The following is a 24,870-nucleotide window of genomic DNA, read 5'->3' on the forward strand; positions in this document are numbered from 1 at the left end:
GTATTTTTTAAACGCTGTATTTTTATTTGTAGGAATATCGGTTTTTATACATATGGATGGCTAACAATAGGTAATAAAAATTAAGTTTTTAGGAATAGATGGTTTGTAAATGGGTGGCTCATTTGGTTTGGTTTCCGAAGCCTTGCTTAGTGCTTGCTGATTCCGGTCATCTCCTGGATGTTCTTGATGAGATAGGCATTGTACTCTTTGTGGTTGACGGGGTTGGCCGCCACGGCGGTGGTCTTGTTCCGCGACGAGTCCCCGTAGAATTCCACCTTGGTGCGCAGCTTGAAGACGTAGCTCTTGAAGTTGATGGCGGAGAAAATCTTCTCGGCTTCGTCTTTATTGAACTCCAGCGCGTCGCCGATGTCCTGCGAGGATTTGCCCAGCATCTCTTCGGCCAGATCTGCGAACACGGTAACCCATCGGTTTGAGGTCCAATCTCCGACCAGCATCTAGGGGGATGACAAATGATTGAAAAGGTACAGGTTTATGCCATTTGACAGAATACTTTATGGCAAAATGCCGCTTACTAGGTAGGTAAGTATTATTTTTAAGCATCGAATCACGAACCGTAAACCGGTTTTCAAACAGGTTTTGCTCTTGGGCATTTGAGATGGAACCTTCAGTGGATTTCAGGAGCGTTTTAAGGGCGTTCCGACAAGTTTCGTTGGCGGCTCAATGGGATTACGGCGATTTCAATAGTATTACGGGGGTTCTGGGATGTTTCCAGTGGATTCTGAGGGTTCAAGAGAGTTTCTGGAGTCTTTTAAAGGCGTTCCAAGGGTCAGGGGCATTACAAATTGATTACGGGGATTTCAAGGGCATTTCGTGGCATTTCAGGAGCTCACCAAAGGGGTTTTTGGCTCGTTCCTGGGGGTTTCAGGCAGAGCTGCAAAAATCATCTCATTCACTTCAATTGAATCTTTTCAGTCATGTTTCAGGCAACAAGGTTTCAGGGGCGTTTTAAATAGATTGCGAGGATTTCAGGGGAGTTTCAAGGGTTTTTGGAGGAAGGAAAGAGATCTCAGAAGTTTAAGGACGTACAGGGGTATTTCAAAGGAATTATGTGGAATTCAGAAGCGTTTGAATAGTACGGAGTGACCCAGTGACTCCCAGGAACCACCTGAGACCTAATGAAACCTCCTGAGGCCCTCTGGAACGCTCCTACGATCCCCTGAAGCGCCCTTGAAAGTTCCTGGAAGCCCCTCCCCTGAGACCCTTTCAAAGACCTAGATACCTCTCCGAAATCCCCTAGGACCCTTTGAGCTGCATCTGAATACTCGTGAGAGCCCCTCTAACCCTTTGAGAACTACTGAAACGTGCTTGGAACTCCCGTGAAACCTCCTGCCTGGGACCTTCTGAAAAGCTCTTGAGACACCCTGAAGGACCCCTGAAAACTGGTACCCTCTGAAACCCTCCTGGAACGTTCCTCAGACTCCCCCTAGTGCCCGAAATCCCTGGAAACCCCCTGGAACCCCCATGGAACGCCCCTGACACTCCCTCTAGCACTCGAAATCCCTGGAACCCCCTTGAAATTCTCACCAATTTGAACTACTGAGACCTGGAACGCCACTGAGACCGCCTAAGGCTCCCTGGATCCCCTGAAAAGCTTCCAAAACCCCCTGAAACACTCTTGAGGCCTCTAGAAACCACCTGCGACTCCCTGAAGCACACCTGAGACCTCTGCAGCGCCCCTAAAACCTTCTGGACACTCCCTAAAAGGCTCTTTAAGCGCCTGGGTTGATAAATCGCAGGCTTCGCGTCAACGCAGACAAAACGGCAGATAGCATGAAAACAGAAAAAGAGTGGGAGAGATACGGATAGAAAATGCATAAATAATAGTAATTGAGTGTCTTCTTTTTTCCCTTGAGACCTGGAACGCCCCTGTTACCGCTTCTGCAGGGTGTCTACCCATAGTTCAAAATAAAATTCCCTGAGCTTCAAGGTTTTTCCAGGGAAAAAGAACCCAAATTTCCTAAAAAATATATATCTTTCAAAAAATCTTTCAAGATTTCTGAGATTGGATTTTTCCGCAGAAGTTTCACACGAGATATATGTTGGATTACCTCTCGATATTTTTTCCAGAGTTTCACGCTGGATTCCTCCTGAAGATCCATTCAATTATTTTTCTAAGTTCTGCTAGTTCAAATAGTTGCTCGCAGGACTCCGTGAGGTTTTCGGAGTTCCTCCTTGGATGTCCTTAATATTTGCTCTTGGGATTACTATTAGAACGTTTTTCAGAGATGTCTTATTTTTTCTCAGGTTTTTCCTAAAGTTTTTTTTTTCTTTTGATGATTTTTTGCCTTTCTCGTACACCAAAGTGTACTGAAAGGCTATATGTTCACTCAAGAAACAAATTTTCGATAGAAGGCTCAGAAGGTCAAGTCACATACCAATCAACTCAGCTCGACGAATTGAGATGATGTCTGTATGTGCGTATGTGTGTATGTATGTCTGTGTACAGAAAAGGTCACTCACTTTTAAGGCACTTCCCATTGACCGATTTTACGGATTTTAGCACGAATCGAACCGGAATTTTGCCGCATTGTTTGCTATTGAAAATGGTTAGGATCGGTGAAGGCGTTCCGGAGTTATGACCATTTTAGTGATCCGGACCAGTACCGGTAGAACAGGTCATATATAAAACTGAACCAAACCCCATCATGCGACACATCAAGCTGCGCCGATTTTTGTAACCTTTAGCATGGTTGATGAATTTTGTGCGGGCATTATTACTGGAGACCAGAAAATCCCCAATATCGACCCAATATTCAAGATGGCGACCAGAATATCCAAGATGGCGGTTGAAAATTTTGATCCTAAAACCATGCAATATGGGTATAATTGGTATGAGGAAGATGCCTGGAACTCAAAAGTGGCCACCAAAATATCCAAGATGGCGGTCAAATATTCAATTTGGCGGCTCCAAATTCAAGATGGCGGCTCTTTAATAGAGTTTTAGGCTCTAAAATCATGCAATATGGGTATATTTGGTATGGAGAAGATGTCCGGAGTCCAAACGTGGCGACCAGAATATCCAAAATGGCGGTCTAAAATCCAAGATGACGGCCCAAAATCCAAGATGGCGGTTATTTAATGTAGTTTTAGGCCCTAAAACAATGCAATATGGGAATATTTGATATGAGGAAGATGTTGGGAGTCCAACAGTGGCGACTAGAATATCGAAGATGACAGTCTAACATCCAAGATGGCGGTTAAAAATTCAAGATGGCTGCTGTTAAATGGAGTATTAGGCCCTAAGACCATGCAATATGAGTAGGGTATATTTGGTATGGGGAAGATGTCCGGAGTACAAAACTAACGACCAAAACATCCAAGATGGCGGACTAAAATTCAAAATGGCAGCTCCAAGTTCAAGATGGCGGCTATTTCATGCAGTTTTCGGCTCCAAAACCATCCAATATGGGTATATTTGGAATGGGGAAGATATCTGGACTCCAAAAATTACGATCAATATATCCAAGATGGCAGCTCAAAATTCAAGATGATGGCTGTTCAATGGAGGTTTAGGCCCTAAAACCATGCAATATGGATATATTTGGTATGGGGAAGATGTCCGGAGTCTAAACATGACGACCGGAATATGCAAGATGGCGGTCTAAAATCCAAGATTTTGGCTCAAAATTCAAGATAGCGGCTTTTTCTTAAGATTTTGAGGCTCAAACATCAAAAGCCATATAAACGATATGATTTCTGGTGCCATAAAATGGATTTTTGTTAAACAGTGCTATACAATTCCTTACAAATTTTGCCAACACTCCCAATTTTGGCAACACTCGTTTTTGGCAACATTTTTTTTACCGAATTTGGCAATCATGACGTAATTTATGAACGTCACCTAAGGGGAGCGTATTGTAACTTCTGAATAGTTCATATTGATAATATAAGTCAAAATAACGCATAAAAGATGTAAAATCCTTGGTAAAATCACATTTTTTTACCGATTTTGGCAACACCCCATTTTGGCAACATAAATTTCACCTCGTGTTGCCAAAATCGGTAAGAAACTGTATTCATCAACATGTAACTTGAGTTTCGTTGAAATGGGTTTTCGAAGGCACGAGAAAGGCGTCAGCACCGCTAGGTGGATTAACTAGGGTTTTTATAATTAATTTCGTAAGTTATCGCAGGAACCATTATGCGGGAAATCCGTGGACAAATCTCTGCACGAACTTTGGGAGTACCTATTACAGAAATACTTAAAGGAGTATCCAAAATCTCGGGATACTTTCCGGTAATGATTGCGGGAAGAGTTTAGGGGATAATGTAGAATGCAAAACAAATCTCAGGTAGATCACTACAAGAAATATGGTACAACTACGAGAAACAGCCTAGCTCTGAAATAATTCACGGGAAAAAATCAATGAGAAATATCAGCAATAGCTCCCGTAAAAATCTCAGAAGGCACTCTAGAAAAAATCTTAGGAGAAAGTTCAGAGTAAACTCAGACAAATTCTGAGACTCATCCCAGGACCAACATCGGCATGAATCTTCTGAGAGAAGTTCCAGGAGAAACTCAAGAAAAACTTGAAAATAAACCCCTCAAGAATCTTTAAGAAATATCCCAGCTGGTAGGGTATCGGGATGCTTCGTTGGCATAGTCCCCTCGTTCGGCCTATCTTAACGTTAACCAAAAACTGAAACAAACACGCCGAACTGGATATCGGAAAAGCTTTGCACCAAACACCTGTAACATTTCGTTTCAATTTTAGCACTTTGGAGTATTAAAATTGTATGAAAATGTCACTTTGTTTAGCTTTTGTAGACGCCATGATTCTTCGGCTTAGTGGGTAGTCTATACACATGATCATAAATGGCATGGTTCTGGAATATTTCGAATTGCATTTTCAATAATTGAACATTTGATGCGACGGTCACAGATGCTATTTTGAATTTGTATGTTTGTTTTTAACGAATAATAACTATTTTACAAATTACACGTGGGCCGAATATTTCATTTCATTTTCATTTTGCAGCATTTGGTGGGGCAATGAGAGCGCAAGTCAGTCCAAAGCCGATGATAAGGAGGGGTAATGGCTGAATAGTCTTTGCTGACCACATAAACGCCATGGGATAGGAAAAGGGTATTTTGGTGTGGGATTAGGGTGTTGGTGCAGACTTGACGATATCAATGCTATTCAGATGCAAAATAATGTTAAGGCTCAATAGTGAATCGCATACCTTCCAAAACCAAAAAACAATAATCCACAAAATACCAAGCAAGTCATAGAAAGAAAAAGCGCCCGATTGTTTATATTATAACAAACGGAAACTTCTACTCTCTCCGACTCACCAGTCACCCCGGAAAAAATGTCCCTTCAGTTCTGGAAAATATATTACCCCCAATTAAGCCTTTAATCGAATTGTCCGCGTGGTCTTGTAGTACCCCTGCTAGGTAAGAATCAGTCATTGCCATACATATTAAATGCTAGACATGACCCCATGGATAGCATTTGCATATGTAAAAGCTTTGCTGATGTGACTTTCCTATTAGGCAATTCTCTCATCTCATGTTTGTCTTCAAAACCTTATCAAGCTTAGAAAATTGAAGTTGAAAACAATACATTACAAGGTTCGAATTCACATAGAATGAGATCATTCATTCGCACTACAACACCATAGGAGATAATACCACATTGGCTGATTACAGTACAAATGTGAAAAATCTCCCTTTTTCCCCTATCCGCAACCCGGGGACGCGCCCTGTTGGATTTCGAAAGCCTCGGAGAATATTACAAACCTTCAATGGCATTCCCATAAACTAACCCACATTGCCCATTCAGGGGTCTGACTGGGCCAATTACCCTCCCTCAGTTTGTAATATTCTCTCCAACTTGGAATTATATTTTCCCGACACATAAATGACTTCGACAAATGTTCGATATACTATGCAGCGTCATGATCAGTATAACTATATCAGATGACTTGGAGATCTGATTCTTATAGAATTGTTTGCCATTGATTATACATTCAGCTATTCTAATCATTACTGCAAAGGCCATCGACCACATGCCTGAAATCAAAGCTTCCTGGAAGATATAATCCAAGCCCAGGGAAATTACACGTGGGCCGAATATTGAGGACATTTTTTTCACTATGTACCCAAATCTTGGCCCATCAGTAAAGTGACGTCAAAAACACCGATAAAGTGACGCCAACAACATTGCTTGCGTAAGAACCAGAAAGAACGAACAGAAAGATAGATTTTGTGTGCGGTGACTGTAAAAATATAACACAATAATCGGGTTGCATTGTTTTCGTTACTAAAAAAGAAAGAACTTTAGTTTAAGTGATTTATTTATAGTTTTTTTGAAAATTTGGCTCCGAAAATTAAATTTGAAAGTATGATTGGTGAACAAACAGAGGTAATACCTCAGCAGAAATATTGAAAAAAATGAGATAATAAGTGGTTCTAGTGCATGGAAAGCAATAGGCCAACGTTGTGTCCACTAATAGGCCAATTTATGTACCATAGACCAACGTTGCATACCATCACATCGAATCTTTTCAACTGAGTTAAGTAAATTCTTGAATATTAACGTTAGTTTACTTCCAATTGGTGAAACATGCATTGCCTAGAGGGCGTAATAGGGTCAACATATTATTTCTAGTGCTATTAATTCATGAGTTATGGTCAAAATTGTCAAGGCGGTTTGCAAATTAGGCCAAGGAATGATCCATATACCCTATTCCTGTAGAAACCCAGGAAGGAAGTCTTGAACAAAGCCCACATATTTTTTTGAAGATATTACAGGAAAAACTTTGGAAGAATTCACGGAAGGAACTCCTACAGAAAATTCGTGAAAAACTTCTTGAGAAATCCTTGGAGAAGCTCTAGTAGAAATTCAAGGAATAACTCATTTAGCAACTCTGAGAGAAATTCTGGGAAGATCTTCTGGGGATGTCCCAAGAGGAACACCGGAAGAAATCGCGTATCTTCAAGAGAAATCCCGAGAGAAATTCTACGATTTATCCCGAAAGTAATTCTTATGGGGAATTCGGGATTAATTCTAGTAGAAATCTGAAAAGTCACGAAACGCCTTAAAACGCATTGTAACGCCTTGAAACGCTTTGAAACGCCTCTGAAACCGCCATGAAACCTAAAACCGCTTTAAAACCTCCGTGAACTTCACCTGAGAGCCTCAGAAGCCCCCTAAAACCCCTGTGAAATCGCCTGAAATACCCTGAAACGTATTGGAACGACTTCACACTTTGATACGCCTCTGAAACCCTCATGAAACCTCCGTAGAATTCATCTGCGAGCCTCTTAAGCTCCCGCAAGCTCAACGGAATGCCCTAAAACGCCCTGCAACGCACTGAAATAACTATGAACGCTTTGAAGCTTTGTGAAACTCAACTGCGAGCCTCTGAAGCCCTTTTAAGGCCACCTGAATCTCCTGAAACGCTGTTAAACGCCTCTAAAACCCCTTTAAAATCTGCGTGAAAGTCACCTGAGAGCCTCCGAAGCCCCCTCAAATTAATCGGAAACCTTCTGAAATGCCCTGAAACGCCTTAAAACGCTTTGAAACGCCTCTGAAACTCTCATGAAGCCTCCGTGAAATTCACCTGCGAGCCTCTGAAGCCCCCTTTATACTTAAAACGCCCTGAAACGCTTTTAAACGCCCTCAAACGCCTGAAAACGCTTTGAAACAGCTCCAAAACCCCTATGAAATCTCCGTCAAATTCACTTGCGACCCTCTGAAGACACTCTTGAACCCTTCTGAAACCTTCTGAAAGTTCACGAAACACCCTAAAACGCATTGTAACGCCTCTGAAACCCCCATGAAACCTCCGTGAAACTCACCCGAGAATTTCTGAAGCCACATAAAACCTCTCTGAAGCCTCCAAAAAACGCCTTGAAAGGCCTCTGAAACACAAATGAAATCCATGCATGTGAAACGCACCTGAAAGCCTCTGAAACCCCCTACAAGGGTCTGTGTCATTTGGCATAAGTTCGTTTGGCATAAGGTCGTTTGGCATAAGGTCACATGATATAAAGACATTTGGCATAACAAAGAAGGGTGCATTTTTATTATGCCAAGTGTCTATTATGCCAAATGAACGTTATGCCTAATGCCTTTAGGGTCTGGTACGTTTGGCATAAATGACATTTGGCATAAGGGACGTTTGGCATAATGAATATGTGAAATATATTTCCCCTCTGAAGAACAATTAAAGAACAGCCTTCAATGGAAAGAAGAAAGATTCATCCTCGCACCCAATGTACCATGTATAAAACGCTGAACCACCGGTCTGGTTCTCTACGGGCAGGTGACCGAGACCATGCTCGAGGAGGACATACAAACACTCGAAGTGCTCGAGCGGCGGTTGCTTAGGACCATCTTTGGCGGTGTGCACTCTACGGCGAACCAAGCATCCGGAAGGTCGCAAAAGCTGGAAGGATACGATGGGCAGGGCATGTTGTGAGAATGCCGGAAAATAACCCTGCAAAGCTGGTGTTCGCAAGAGATCCCTGAGAAGACCTGGAGGGCAGCGGGCTAGATGGGCGGACCGGATACAGAACGATCTGGCAAATGTGGGACGCAGCCGAGGATAGAGCACTGCAGCCACAAACCGAAAATATTTGGGGACCGTTATGCAAGTGGAGCTAGACTTGTTTAATTTTATAAAATGGTTTGTGTTTCTCAAATTCATCAAGTCCAAGCCACAGACAAACAGACGTAACACTTGCGAAATTTCCATCGACCACGCTTTTAACGATCATTTTAAATTTTCATAGTCGTGGCTTTCACAACCAGAGGTGCGCGCATCGTTTTTCTATGCGTTTGACGTTTCACACTAGCGCCTTCTGTTGACGATATGGCACAACACAGTGATTCGTGCATCTTTTCCACCAGGTGATGGTAGTGTGAACTGGGCGATGGATTTTCATGAAAATCGTTCAAGGTGTTACGTCTGTTTGTCTGTGTCCAAGCTGTATCGAGTACCCCGATGACCCCGAAACGTTTTGAAAATTGATCACTTGTGCTTCATGATGTAGATAATTAAAATTGATAATTGTTATTGTACTTACATTAACCAGCAGCCGGTATTTGAAGTTCGGGAAATCGGCGTTACACTTCTCGCAGCGGTACTGTCCGTTGTCCTGATCGATCACCTTCTTGTTGCACTCCGGCCTTGGACAAGCCTTGTATACAGCGTTGGCCGACTTAATGTTATGGATGACGGCCTTCACCTGGAAGTAATCCGGCTTATCTCCGGCTCCCAGATTCTTCTCCTTGGCCTCATGGAATGTCAACCACTCGGTAGAGTATCCCGCTCCGGCCCCGGTCCTGGTGGAAACGCTGTTAATGACACTGTCGCATCCCACGCTCAGGTACCATCCGCGGACCCGGTGCGCATCGTCCGTATCTGGATTGGTCTTCAAGACACTGCTGGCCACCAGTCCGAGCGATTTGCCTCCTCCGAATTCGGTCACACGAGCTCCCTTGATGACCAGGACCGGGTTGCTTGCGGCGTTGAAGTTCTGGGCATCCTCACCCCAGAGGGTCAACGAAACGGCCGCGCTGCTCGTATCAACCAGGGTCACCTCACGCTTCTTAAGCTCTCGACCGGTGGACCGGGCCGTGAACTGCATCACATCCCCGGCTTCCTTACAAATTCCGATCACGTCGATTATGGCGTTCGCCTCCATGTTTCCAATCTGAGAGATCGGCACGAAATTGTACTGGATCGACGGCATGGACGAACCAGCATCCTTGCACTCTTGGATGATCGTGTCGTTGGTCATGGTCATCTCGTAGTCGTTCTTCAATGTGGAATACTGCTTGTTGGCCGGCTTCAGCTGACACTTGGTGATGTAGTAGACCTTATCGACCTCGATCATCTCGTAGTATTTGTCACACTGCTCCTTAAAGGCAGTGACCCGGATTTCTCCCGACTCATCCATGACGTCCATCGAGAATAGCTTGCCCTCGCCCTTGGCATTGCTCCAGGTACGGATGCCCGACTTGGACATCACTCGGGCTCGGATAACCCACTTGTTCTGATACGGGCTGAGAGAGCTGATCGGATGGGTCAATGTGTTTTCCAGGGACAAGTTATCGCCACCGGACGCGGCACCACCATGCATACCACCACCCATCGATCGGTTCTGGTAAGCTGAGCCATTGCTGAAGAAAAAGAAAACATCACATTGAATGCACACAAAAACAAGCCAAACCACACACAAACCTGACACTTCCAGCGGATTCCGTCCTGGCCGGCGCAGCCGCAGTCGATGGCGCTCCTGCACCACCACCGCCAGCGCCCGTATCCGTCAGCGTTTGCGGGTTGCCGATCTTTTCTCCCACCGCTGGTCCCGGCTTGACCACATGCAAATCCAATATGATCAGCACCCGCTTCTCGCCCTTCTCGTTCCGGTTGACCACCGACGTGATGTAGCGGTCGATGCGGATCACGGTGTACTCGGCCAGTTCGCCCTTGTGGTGCAGCTCGTTCAGCTGCGTCGCCAACATGGCAAAGCTGTACAGATTCTGCCCGTCGGAGATCAACAGCCGGTACCGTTCCGACTGTTCGCCGCCACCGGCGATCCGCTTCGATCCAAGGATCTGCACCACGGGTTTTTCCAACTCGGTTCCCCGCATGATATCCTGTTAATTCGATATGTGCATCAAGTTTCACCTTAGAACATAAAATCACACCTAGATACTCACCGCGATACAGCCGGTGGTCAGCATTCCGTTGTGGCTCATTCTGGCGTCTGCGTTATTCCTGTTCTTTCTTGAAAAGCGCTGCTAGTGAGCTGATTTGCAATCCCTTCACGTCTCGCTTCAAAATCACTATCAATTAGCTTCCTTCCGCCTCCAAATGTTCACTCACACTTAATTTACCTTAAAACGACAACCTTTCCGCGAAAATTGTACAAAAATCGGATAATATCACCAATAATCTTCATACAAATTCAAGAAACAACACGACGGTCTAGCGAGAATCTGGCGAATGTTTACGATATGCGCGGGAATTTTGAAAACGTCAAGCGTGCGTGTTGCTTTGCGCCAACTTTTCGTCCCCGAGGGGCGACACGATGCATTCGCATGGATATCTGAGAGAGGGTTTTATGTTTAGGTCAACAGCAGCATGCAGGGCCGAAATTTGGTTTTTATTAATTTAATTCTGCCCGAACCGGTTCCGTCAGGGTTACCGATCCACTTTCATTGCGTTCGAGGGCCTGAATGGGCGTTTTCATTTGACGTCTAAAATCAGCTGATTTTGGGGGCCTTTGATAGTACTCCTATGAAAATGACAGCACAGACAAACAGACATATTACTTAGAAGAAAATTGCTTCAAAAACATCGTTTGGCATCTCACTAGCACCACGCTCTATAATGCTTAGTCCGAAGCACTCATTTGCAGGTGTTGTTTCCCTCGGCTCGATGTATTGTCGCACTTCTTCTTCTTCTTCTTCTTCTTCTTATTTGTGATGGGACCGGTGACAGAGACCATATGCCCAGTGGGTTTCGTGTTTGCGCTCTGTTTGATGCCAACGCGGTCGGGCATCTGGTACTTGGGCACAAACTCAAGCACCGATTTTGTTGTTTACAGTTCCTTTTTCACTTTTCTCAAAAAGCGTACAACGTCTCGGAATGTGTCCACATCATTGGATTTAAACAGGTCTACAAGCGTCCGGAATTTTCCATCGAAGTCATACTCCGAGCGGGTGATAGCGTATTTATTGCAGTGCAAAACTACATGGTCTGCCGTATCCTCGGTTAGGCAAACGTCGCAGTCCGGGTCGTCTACAATTTTCATCTTGGCCAGCCAGTTGTTCGCGAAGCTGTGTCCGGCCATCAAGCGGTTCAGGCCTCGAATCTCCAAATTATTTAGTGGCTTGTTTTTGTACCAAGGGTGATCGCTGTAACTCGGCTGTATCGAGAAGAAATGTTTCCCCTTCTCTTCTGCATAAGTGCAATACCAGTTGTTCGTATTTTCGATTCGTAGTTGGTTGAAGGTGTGGAGCAGTGTTGGTAAAATATCAAAATCTCAAAACTCATGTATGAAAAGATTCGAGCACGATGTTTCCGTATCCAAATCTCATGAAGCATAACTCACGCATGATGTCACCTGCTTCTATTCAGAGCAGACTGGAAATTCATGAACGAGACTTTTCCATCGAATCATTCGCGCGAGATAAAGATCCTCGTCGCATCACTAATCAAAAACTCACTCGTGAGAAACCAGCTCATGTTCCCACTTGAAGCTGTCAAAATGATATATCATGAACTCAAGAGAGAGAGAGAGAAAAAGAGCTGCTACGTAACGTACGCGGAGCAAATTAGCATTGTGCCGTTAACATGTAAACACTTTTATTTCTTTACAACAAACACTTTTCTGTTAATTTGGGTGCTTCATAATGAATCAAATTGATCTGATCTTGTACATTACGGAATTGGCGACTAATGAAAATGCATCTCGGCTACATGCCGGCGGAATAAAAGCGCAAGCCCCACAGTGAGCAAGATGGTGCATCAATGTATGTACTCGTCGCCAAAAGGAAATGGGTCGATTTATAATCACGGCTTATTAGTAGTGATTAGTAGCAATGGTTTTGCTTTTGCTACAAAATCGCTATCAAAGTTTCAAACTGCATTTTCCATTCCATATTCAAAAAATCCACCAAATAACATGAAAACGTTTACGACCTTTTACGACTATTTACTCTGTCGCAATGAATACGGTTTGATACAATACATTAGAAAAATAGAGAGTTCCCGGTATCAAATTTTAAACTAGATATCTGGATGCTTTGTATTATAGCTAAATGTTTTCAGTTCCAAACCGAATAAGCGACATTTTTTCTTTTACTTCCGCTGCTTTTTATCGGAAGTGGCGCGCTGTATAGAGTACCAGGTGTACAATACCCCGGTCAACCATTTCACAAACTTCGTTAAAGTTCTTTACCAAAATGTAAAGATTAATGTCGGCTATTCTTTACTAGTTAGTTCGTTACAAAAATTCAAACAACTTCATCGATCGATAACGAAACTTGAAAAATATCCTTTATCGGTCATTAGATAAAAACCTTTACCGAAACGTAAATTTATTTCGTTAAATTCCATGTTGTCGCTGGAACTTTGGTTTACTTCATGAATATTTATCGGAAAATATTCATTTTCCGATATCAACGTAACTTTGCATATTGGTATCGAAACACAAATATCAGTCACGATGCTCCTTTATCGTTCTGCTTGGTATCGTTTGATGAAGCTGAGCAAAGATATTTTGATACTTTGAATGACAGGATGAATGTTTTGGTTTTACCCGAGTTAAAAAAAATGAAACCAAAGTGAAAAGACGGTTTCACCCAGCGGAAAAATGTTTCTTAGGTCCGGATAAGGCCGCATTTCACCGGATTACTCCCCGGGACAGCAATCCAGGACAGGAATTGATGCTGTCGGTAGGTATATATGAAATTTCATTCGCAGTAGGAAGCCACTGCGCCGCACCGCCGTGATTAATGGTTACCCCTCCGATGATTGCCATGCTCCAGAAAAACTTACACCTGCGCTAAAGGTTGACCGGGCGGGGACCTTTATGAAATTATGTGGATCTTATTTGATTTGAAAACTTGAGGTTTCCCAACAAAGATTCAGTTTATAAATGCTAGATAAATCTTAGCTCTGTTGCACCTTTGGGAACTACCGTAAATTACTAATTGGTAATTGGTTCTATGTTTGAATATTCAAATTTGAAGGAATATGCTTTTGGCCAGCCATAATCTTAGTAATAGTGTGTGACTCAGTAAGTAAGCATCAACATAACACCTTCAAGTTCCTACGAGTATAAGTTCAATTCCCAATTTAGGAAATGATTAGAAAAAAATCACAATACACATATATGAACAGGAAGGGTGGGTGGTGAGGTAGTTGTTATTTTTAGTTTTTTGATGATTTTGACAGGTCGATAAAACAGAACCCACTATTTTCAGTATCGATTTATCTTCAAAAACATTTATCAATCGATAACGATGTGACTTTGCTCTTATTTAAATTTCTTTAAGAAACGATGACGATCGCTATCGATTTTTGATATGAACGTCTTTAAAGATCGTTATAAAGAATTGTAAAGATTTTTAAAGATATGGTTGACCGGGACAGCGCCCCACTTCCGACATTGTGTTTAACGCATGGCAAATGCAGCGGAAGTAAAAGAAAAAATGCCTCTAATTCGGTTTTGAACTGAAAACTTAATACATAGACTCTATGATAGAGTATGCATAGATCCGCGAAGGTTAATCAATGTATTGTCGGGCCGCCACCAAACCGGACTTCGCACAATCAAGTCGCGACGCGACCCAACTCGCGACGTTTTTTAATCATGTCAAAAGTAGTGCGCATCCTTCCCGTTGTTGTCAGCAACACAGCGCACTAGATGCGAAACAGTTGTGACACTTGTGGACCAAGAAAATGGCAATTTTTGAATGAATGTCGGTCTTGATTCCAACCGGATAGACAATATCCTAACGAACTGTCAAGATCTGTATCCAAACGAGCATGATGTCACGATGTCAACAACATGAATGGAGCGATTGACGTCATCACACTCTTGAAAATTACTACTCACACGCTTGAAACATTTCACTCAGCGGTGTCCGCGTATCTATGTTTTCATCAGTGTTAAACAATAGAGGTAATAAGCTATGAAGGACAAATGCCGCTGGCGTCGCTGTCGAATCATCTATTGCTGGCGGAGATACTAGGCCGGGCAGCATTTTTTACCCTCTTCGTATCGCTTTTTTGTATGAAAAACCTAAAATTGTTACATGAATCTTAACGCTCGGCCGTACCCTCCCTCCCCATAGAGCGTATGGCCGGGCCATCACTAGGTGGCGCTAGTGAGCAAACGTCAAACAGGAGCAAAAACGATGCCAACGCCACGACTGCTCAACTGACTGACTACCGAAAATTTGAATCAGCCGTTGGAAATTTAATCGATGAGAAGCGGGCGGAGTTTGACTTCTGTTTCTCTGAGTATAGGATTCCTGCTTTGGATGTGCTCAAAGAAATCTAAGCTGAGGAGCGGGTTCAGACCGTGTGGGGAAGTTTTGTCAAGAATATTAAGAAGCGTGTGTGCTATAGATTGTTTTATTCGATTCTCATTTACTGATATTCAAGATTGATTTTTGTTACTCTGTTCACCGTTTCAGTTGAGTTTGGGATTTATTTTTAAATTCATTCTATACGATGTCATTTCTTTCGATGTATTTTTCAAAGGAAATTCAATACATGACTATACATATGGATACACACAACTTGTGGTATCCTTCAAAGGACAGGAAACAGGTTCGTAGAGAAATTTACTCGTCCATTTCTGCATTAAGCTGCTTCGCAATATCAGCCAGCAAGTCAGGATTCAGCTTTAAAACCATTAGTTCCTGAATTCGTTCATCACTCAAACGTTGACGGTGATCAGTCAGAATCAGCTTAAGTGCGCTGAAACCCCTTTCCACACTAACTTGTGTGGACGGTGCTGAGTATACTACCATCGCCAGCCGAAACATTTGCGGATTTCTGACTTGCTCAGCCATCCAATAGCGCAAAATATCGAAAGATTCCTTTTTGGCGGTAGGTAGCACGGATGGATTCGAAGATGAATCATTCGGATTTTGCAACTTGGTGTAGGGCGGTGCTGTAATTGGAACCTTGGTGCGCAATTCCAGTTCTTTGATAAGTTGATAAATTTTAGCATTTTCGGACGGTGCTGATTCTGCTTCTGGACACGGTGAGTCTTTCTGGAAGTAAGTATCCAAATAACATTCAAGGACGTCGTTTTTCGCATCACTGCCTTCAGCATTTTCTTCAGAGTTCGCATGCCCTTCCAGGTTGTTCAATCGATTCCACAGCTTCAGTAGGTAACGCTTAAAAAGTAAAAAAAATCGATATTTCACATAGACAATCGATATTTCACAAAATGGGTCTTTATGTCTGTTTTAAAGGTGAATAGGGTATGTGTTCCATAATTAATCTCACGCTCCCATATTCATCCTATTCGAAAACAAGCGATTACGGCACCGATTGATTCCGTTCTTTTTGTTTTCATGGGTGCTCACTTCTAACAAAAAACACAAAAATAAGAAACAAAACAAATAGCGCTTCAATTTTTTGTTTTTCGAAGGATGAAAATGGGAGCCACATGCTTAAGAAGGGAACCAATACCCTATATATGAAGCCCACACCTCGAGTTTTCAAAATCACTAATCTGAAAACTAAAATTATGGTTATCTGTGAAAAGGTAATCGATTGGACATCACCAGCGAGTGAGCAGTTGGTTAACTTATGTAGCGCAATTCAATTTTTGGATGTATATAGATGTGTGCTTTTGAAAATTCGAGTCATGGTTTTCTTGTATATCCACCTCTAGAACCAAGTATAGATGACAGTTCCCTTAGGTATGCTAGAACTTCTTTTGCATCAGTAATGGCAAATGGTAGATGTGCAGCGATCTAGCATACCTTATAAGCTGTCATCTATACTTGGCCTCTAAATATCTATTTTTATTTAAAATTACCTGAGCGGCATCTTTATCGCTGACAGAGATTCGATTCGAGCCGATATAATTATATCGAGGATCCATGTAGAGAGAAACCTTAAACTGAACAGTACTAGTCAACTTTTTCAGCCGTTTTTCCATTGCCTTCAAAAGTTTTGCTGCAAGAGAATTGTCCTTCATCCCGTACAACTGAGCCTGACAGATTAGCCACACACTAAGATCAGCTCGGTATTTTCCCCATCTTTTTACTGAGTTCTCAACAGCAGATTTAACTCGGCACGCTCGGTTATCTCTTTTGCTGAATACTCTGTAAATGAGTTAACGAGTTCTGCAAATGAACTGTCAAAAATTACAGATGAATGGTAAATATCGTTACTGATGAACGGTAAATATTGATTACCGAGTGTACCGAGATAAATCTGCTGTTGAAAACTCAGTAAAAAGATGAAAAAATTGCAGAACTCAGCGAAAATTTTACTGAGCTGGAAAACCAGAATCTTAGTGTGCACTGAGTATAGAATTCTGATAGTGGCACGTGCTTTTGTTGGAGGGACACCGTTAGAAAAAACAATGGTTCCAAGTAAAAGACCGACGCAACACAAAACGAAACCGAGGAGGACAACTTAACCGAGGGCTCCGGACGAGAGAAAGAAAGACACGTTTATACTCGTTGGTAGTCAAACTCGAAGTGAAGATTTATTGTCATATACGGAAATACATAAACGCTAATAAAACAAGTGTTGCCAGAAGGGCTGCATACTTGGTGTAGTCGGTTGCGTACTCTTACACGGTTAACACCCCCCTTCAAGCCGATACACCTAGTAACTTACGTAATTTTTCGAATTGTACTCTAGTCAGACCCTTGGTCATAATGTCAGCGATTTGCTCTTCTGATGGCACATACTCTAAACGAACTATTCCCCTTTGAACTTCGTCTTGCACGAAACGGTAGCGCACGTCGATGTGCTTTAGGCGTTTCGTCATCCTGTCGTCTTCAGCTACGGTGATGCAAGCTTGATTATCTTCGTGAATGACCGTAGGACCGCCAACATCTCGCTGGAAATCCTTCAGCAGCATCCTCAGCCAGATCGCCTCCTTTACCGCACCGCTCAACGAGATGAACTCGGCTTCAGCCGACGAAAGCGCCACAGTCTTTTGCTTTTGTGCTGTCCATGAAACGGTCGACTTGTAGACTTGGAACACGAAACCGGATTGGGATTTTCGATCCGCTGTGTCGCCGGCCCAGTCCGAGTCGGCGTATCCCTCTACCAATGAACTGCATTCGCTGCGCCTGAAGGTCAACTTGAAATCGAGGGTCCCTTTTATATACCGCAGTATACGCTTCGCATGATTCCAATGCTCGTCGGTGGCGCAGCTTTGAAAAGAACTGTAGTAGTTGACAGCTGCTGAGATATCAGGACGCGATGTAACTGCTACGTAACTCAAACAGCCAATGAGTTCACGGTAGGGCTTGGTTGTACATTTATTCGGGTCGGTGCATTTCTCTAATTTCACGCCAGCTTCCAGAGGTGTCTGTTTCGGTTTACAATCGGTCATACTGAATCGGTCCAGAAGCCGCTCCAGATAACGCTTCTGATTGATGTCCATGACGCCTTCATTCTGTTGCCGAACGATGGTCAGTCCCAGAAATGTTCGCACCTCCCCAATGTCAGTCATTTCGAATTCGGCCTTCAGCTTTCCCTTCAATTCGTCTATTACTCCCAGTGAATGACAAGCGATTAGTATGTCATCAACATAAATGATTAGGAACACCGACTTCCCAGCGATTATCGCAATGTACAGACAGTTGTCGATTTCGCTGCGCCGGAATCCGAGGGCCGAAACGAATTCATGGAATCGGGAATTCCAGGCTCGTGAAGCCTGTTTAAGCCCGTATAACGACTTCTGCAACTTCGCTACCAGGCCACCAGAATCGAATTCTTTCGGTAAGCGCATGTAGAGTTCTTGATCCAAATGACCGTTCAAGAATGCAGTCTTTACATCAAGTTGATGCAGATGCATTCGCTCCTGGTTTGCGATGGCCAGTAAAACCCGCAAGGTTGTCAAACCGGCCACGGGGGAATAGGTGCTGTCATAATCGAATCCCTTGCGTTGCGAAAATCCTCTCGCGACTAATCGCGCTTTATACCGATCGATTCCTCCCACATCATTATGTTTGATCTTATAGATCCATTTACTATCGATAAGGTTCTTACGAAGTCAGAGTTCTTACGAAGTAGCGAAGTCAGAGTCCATGTTTTGTTCTTGACGAGGGAAGCCTTTTCATCTGCGATAGCAGCTTCCCACTCCGGCCAATCGCTCCGCTTGCGAAGCTCTTCCACAGAGCTCGGGATGTCCTCGACGAAATTCTCGGCGCACAACGCAGTTTCAGCCAGCTCATAGCAATCAAACCACGCTGGCTGTCGCCGAACTCGACCGCTCCTCCTCACATCTGCTGGCTGCTGATTCTCAGGTTCCGAATCCGAATCATCGTCCGGACCAGCCACATCAACCGGATCCACCGCATTCTGATTCACCGCATCATCACACACTAGTTCAACCACTTTCGGAACTCTTTTCTTCTCCAGTTTATTGTCACAGTACAGAGAGTTCTCATCAAACACTATGTCTCTTCCGACCACGATTTTCTTCTTCTCGGCATCCCAGAGTCGATAGCCATTCACAGTATATCCCACATGATACAGCTTTTTGCACTTCGGATCTAACTTTGCTCTTCGCTCTTTCGGAATGTGGAGATACGCCGCGCTTCCGAAAACCCGCAGCTTCGAAACGTTGGGTTTGCGACCATTCCAAAGCTCGAACGGCGTTTTCTTTTCATCCACAGCTGACGTTGGACACCGGTTTGTAATGTACGTGGCGGTGTATGTTGCTTCACCCCACATTTCTTTTCCAAAACCACTTTCCGCCAGAAGCGCCCTAGCTCGTTCCATCAGCGTACGGTTAAGGCGCTCCGCCACACCGTTCTGCTGTGGCGTATACGGCACTGTAAACTGCATCTCGATTCCCTTTTCCCGGCAAAACGCACGCATCTCGTCGTTAACGTATTCGCCGCCATTGTCCGTACGGAGTTTCGCAATCCGCGTACCGAAATGCGATGTCACTAGCGCTTCATATTCGCGAAAACGATCGATCACTTCATCTTTTGTTGCCATTAGGTAAATCACAGAAAAGTGCGAGAAATCGTCCGTAAACGAGACAAAGAACCGCTTTCCGTCCCACGTATGTGGCGTAATCGGTCCACAGACGTCACTGTGGATCAGTTCTAGAACCCGCGACGAACGTCGTTCTTCCGCCGAACCGAACGGAAGCCTCTCGATTTTTCCCGACAAGCACGGTTCGCACACCACTGCATCAGCGTCGAAATTGGTCAGCGTTAATCCATTTACCATGTCGAAGCGCACTAGTTCGCGAAGGCTATCACAACCGACGTGGCCATATCGTTGATGCCACAGCACAGCATTTCGCGACACTTTTCCCGTCACTAAAGCCGACCCCATTTCACTCCGTTTACAAAAGATGTTCAACTCATACAGCTTGCCTCTTAACTGCCCATCAGCCACCACTGTGTCATTATGCAGAATCTCAGCCTTTTCACCATCAAAACACACACGCAGTCCCGACTTCGCGATTCGTTTCACCGAAAATAAATTACAGCTCAGCTGAGGCAAATACAAAACGTTCTTTGCCTCATGCCTGGTTTAGACGGTGCAAGTGACTTGATTCCAGTCAGTTGAAAATGCCCAATTGAATGCGAATTGAACGTGTAAACACCACCGTTCATCTCACTTGAGCAACTGACTTGACTTGAACGAAAGTTGAACATGTTGAACTTTTCCGTTCAAGTCAAACGTAATCATCTCACTTGCCCCGTCTGAACCCGCGATTCATGTGAGTTGAATTCAAGTTATCTGTCAGATGAGCTGAATTCAATTCAGTTTGCTTACGCACCGCGGGAATTGATCAATGTAAACACTTGCTTCAACTGAAATGCATTCAAGAGCATGCAAGTGGCCGTTCGAGTCGTTTGCTGAGTCTAAACACATCATTCGTTTCGAATGAATATATTTGAGGAGTTGGCAAGTGAAATGCTCGTTTCAGTTGACCCATGTAAACCAGGCATCACACTTTTTCACCATTTCGCCGACCACGGAGTACATCGTGACGTCACCACAATACTCGGCAGACACCTTTTGTCCATTCGCGACGACGATTTCGACCGGCGGGTCGAGCTTTCGCATCGATGAAAAGTAGCTCGCGTCACACAGCATGTGTTCAGTCGCGCCGGAGTCGAGGTACCAACCAACACGAACAAACTCATCTTCTTCGGCCGTCAGAAAAGCGATTTCGGGTTTTTCTTCTTCCGTTCCCACGTTCGCTTTTTGACTGTTCACATCTCGCTTCGCTTTCGGGTTGTTTTGGTGATTCGCTTTCGGCTGTACGTTCGCACGATCGAGCAGACGACACTCGGCCTTTCGGTGGCCTAATTTCCCGCACTGGTAGCACTTCATTTTTCTCTTCTGCCCGTGTTTGCTCGCCATCGCAACGCCGTTCTCACTACCACAAGCATCATCCACTGCACACACATTTCTTCGCTTCATGTCGACATCTAACAGGCGCTTTTTCACGAAGTCCATTGTGATGTCTCCCGGTAGCGTCTCGATGGCAGTGACGACGGAGTCGAACGAGGCCGGCAGCGTTACCAATAAATGACACACCGCGTCTGCCTCTTCCACCGTTGCCCCGCTCCCTTTCAGCTCACGAATTAACTTGTCAAATCGCAGCAAATGATCAGCCATGCTCGTGCCTGCCCCTTCGACATATTTCAATGTCAGGAGCTGTTTGCGGAGAAACAACTGTCCGGCGACACCGCGTCGTTCGAAGACGCTTTTCAACTTGTCCCAAATCAGTTTCGGCGTGGGGCAATCTTTTATCAACTCTAACTGATTGTCACTGATTGCCTGCACGATTATTGACTTGCACTTCTTCTCTTTCACTTTCCACTCGGCCATCTTCTTTTCTTTTTCGGCACGCACCACCGCGGTATCGCTTGTTTCAACGCGAAATTCGTCGATTTCCGCCGCTTCCCGCTGGAGACATTCGAGCAAATCGTGCATGTCCAAAACCGTCTCCAAGCGGAATTTCCAATTATGGAAACCACTTCCGTCGAACGCGATAATCTTCGTTTTGTCATCCATTGCTGGGCCCACAACCTAAAAGACCGACGCAACACAAAACGAAACCGAGGAGGACAACTTAACCGAGGGCTCCGGACGAGAGAAAGAAAGACACGTTTATACTCGTTGGTAGTCAAACTCGAAGTGAAGATTTATTGTCATATACGGAAATACATAAACGCTAATAAAACAAGTGTTGCCAGAAGGGCTGCATACTTGGTGTAGTCGGTTGCGTACTCTTACACGGTTAAGGTGAATATATGACGAAGCCACACCTAAAATATTTAAGAGCACAAATCTGAAGAACCGAATGTCGCTTTGCGCTGAAAAGTTGATCGATTGGTTACCCGCTGGTGGTGACCAATCGATCAACTTTTCAGCTCAAACCGACATTCGGTTCTTCAGATTTGTGCTTTTGAAAATTCTAGGTGTGGCTTCGTCATATATTCACCTTAACACCAAGGCATTGCAAAACATATCAATGAATGTCCAGTGTTTTGAAAAAGCTAAATATAAAAACAAATATTACATTTATAATCACAGCAGATAATACATAAGTGTTAATAAATCATGTAAATTTGCGAATGTATAGCATGACCAATGAAGAACAGTAAGGACTGTGACTGGAAACCCCATAAATACTTGTATTGGATTTTTTACGGTTTTGTTTTGTTGGAGGGTGGCAGTGATTGTGGAATTATTCCAGTTCAATAAAGCAAATTGATCATGCTCAAAGTTGTTCCATGCTGCTCTTACCAATTGATGAAAAATGGGTAAAAGCAGGATGAAGCAATTTCGAGCATAATCAACCTGCTTCATTGAACAGGACTATTGTGTTTAAGTCAATACACACTGCACAATCATAGATGTTTTTTTCAAGATTTCGACTCTCGAGGTGATGGTCGCGATAGTCGAATTGTAATAAAACTCATATGTACTTTATTTGGTTTGGTCAGGACGTTCACACCGACCACCCAAAATAGTCAAACGACTACCACGACCGTCACCTCGGGAGTCGAAATCTCATAAAACATCAATTAGGACTATTTTGAGTGGTCGATGTGAACGTCCTGACCAAACCAAATAAAATACATATGAGTTCTAATACAATTCGACTACCACGACCGTCACCTCGGGAGTCGAAATCTTATAAAACATCAATTAGGACTATTTTGAGTGGTCGGTGTGAACGTCCTGACCAAACCAAATAAAGTACATATGAGTTCTAATACAATTCGACTACCACTACCGTCACCTCGGGAGTCGAAATCTTATAAAACATCAATTAGGACTATTTTGGGTGGTCGGTGTGAACGTCCTGACCAAACCAAATAAAGTACATATGAGTTTTAATACAATTCGACTACCACGACCATCACCTCGGGAGTCGAAATCTCATAAAACATCAATTAGGAGTATTTTGAGTGGTCGGTGTGAACGTCCTGACCAAACCAAATAAAGTACATATGAGTTTTATTACAATTCGACTACCATGACTGTCACCTCGGGAGTCGAAATCTCATAAAACATCAATTAGGAGTATTTTGAGTGGTCGGTGTGAACGTCCTGACCAAACCAAATAAAGTACATATGAGTTTTATTACAATTCGACTACCATGACTGTCACCTCGGGAGTCGAAATCTCATAAAACATCAATTAGGAGTATTTTGAGTGGTCGGTGTGAACGTCCTGACCAAACCAAATAAAGTACATATGAGTTCTAATACAATTCGACTACCACTACCGTCACCTCGGGAGTCGAAATCTTATAAAACATCAATTAGGACTATTTTGGGTGGTCGGTGTGAACGTCCTGACCAAACCAAATAAAGTACATATGAGTTTTAATACAATTCGACTACCACGACCATCACCTCGGGAGTCGAAATCTCATAAAACATCAATTAGGAGTATTTTGAGTGGTCGGTGTGAACGTCCTGACCAAACCAAATAAAGTACATATGAGTTTTAATACAATTCGACTACCACGACCATCACCTCGGGAGTCGAAATCTCATAAAACATCAATTAGGAGTATTTTGAGTGGTCGGTGTGAACGTCCTGACCAAACCAAATAAAGTACATATGAGTTTTATTACAATTCGACTACCATGACTGTCACCTCGGGAGTCGAAATCTCATAAAACATCAATTAGGAGTATTTTGAGTGGTCGGTGTGAACGTCCTGACCAAACCAAATAAAATACATATGAGTTCTAATACAATTCGACTACCACGACCGTCACCTCGGGAGTCGAAATCTTATAAAACATCAATTAGGACTATTTTGAGTGGTCGGTGTGAACGTCCTGACCAAACCAAATAAAGTACATATGAGTTCTAATACAATTCGACTACCACTACCGTCACCTCGGGAGTCGAAATCTTATAAAACATCAATTAGGACTATTTTGGGTGGTCGGTGTGAACGTCCTGACCAAACCAAATAAAGTACATATGAGTTTTAATACAATTCGACTACCACGACCATCACCTCGGGAGTCGAAATCTCATAAAACATCAATTAGGAGTATTTTGAGTGGTCGGTGTGAACGTCCTGACCAAACCAAATAAAGTACATATGAGTTTTAATACAATTCGACTACCACGACCATCACCTCGGGAGTCGAAATCTCATAAAACATCAATTAGGAGTATTTTGAGTGGTCGGTGTGAACGTCCTGACCAAACCAAATAAAGTACATATGAGTTTTATTACAATTCGACTACCATGACTGTCACCTCGGGAGTCGAAATCTCATAAAACATCAATTAGGAGTATTTTGAGTGGTCGGTGTGAACGTCCTGACCAAACCAAATAAAGTACATATGAGTTCTAATACAATTCGACTACCACGACCATCACCTCGGGAGTCGAAATCTCATAAAACATCAATTAGGAGTATTTTGAGTGGTCGGTGTGAACGTCCTGACCAAACCAAATAAAGTACATATGAGTTTTATTACAATTCGACTACCATGACTGTCACCTCGGGAGTCGAAATCTCATAAAACATCAATTAGGAGTATTTTGAGTGGTCGGTGTGAACGTCCTGACCAAACCAAATAAAGTACATATGAGTTTTATTACAATTCGACTACCATGACTGTCACCTCGGGAGTCGAAATCTCATAAAACA

General features: G+C 43.4%; 2 protein-coding genes across 2 annotated transcripts; both read right to left on the reverse strand.

Annotated features, from left to right (window-relative positions):
* Position 1: 1 nt before the first annotated feature.
* Positions 2 to 11,028, reverse strand: LOC109397016 (replication protein A 70 kDa DNA-binding subunit). Its single transcript, XM_029860098.2, has 4 exons — positions 10,701 to 11,028; positions 10,219 to 10,637; positions 9,059 to 10,157; positions 2 to 455 (listed from the first exon to the last, which is right to left on the reverse strand). The coding sequence occupies exons 1-4, from the start codon at positions 10,737 to 10,739 to the stop codon at positions 147 to 149; spliced, it is 1,866 nt and encodes a 621-aa protein (XP_029715958.1). The 5' UTR covers positions 10,740 to 11,028; the 3' UTR covers positions 2 to 146.
* A 3,255-nt stretch (positions 11,029 to 14,283) lies between these two features.
* Positions 14,284 to 16,718, reverse strand: LOC134287478 (uncharacterized). Its single transcript, XM_062849339.1, has 2 exons — positions 16,553 to 16,718; positions 14,284 to 15,902 (listed from the first exon to the last, which is right to left on the reverse strand). Exons 1-2 carry the CDS (start codon positions 16,712 to 16,714, stop codon positions 15,342 to 15,344), a joined length of 723 nt encoding a protein of 240 aa, XP_062705323.1. The 5' UTR covers positions 16,715 to 16,718; the 3' UTR covers positions 14,284 to 15,341.
* Between the last annotated feature and the right edge of the window lie 8,152 nt (positions 16,719 to 24,870).

The sequence above is a fragment of the Aedes albopictus genome, chromosome 1, assembly GCF_035046485.1.
Source record: "Aedes albopictus strain Foshan chromosome 1, AalbF5, whole genome shotgun sequence".
Lineage (NCBI taxonomy): Eukaryota > Metazoa > Arthropoda > Insecta > Diptera > Culicidae > Aedes > Aedes albopictus.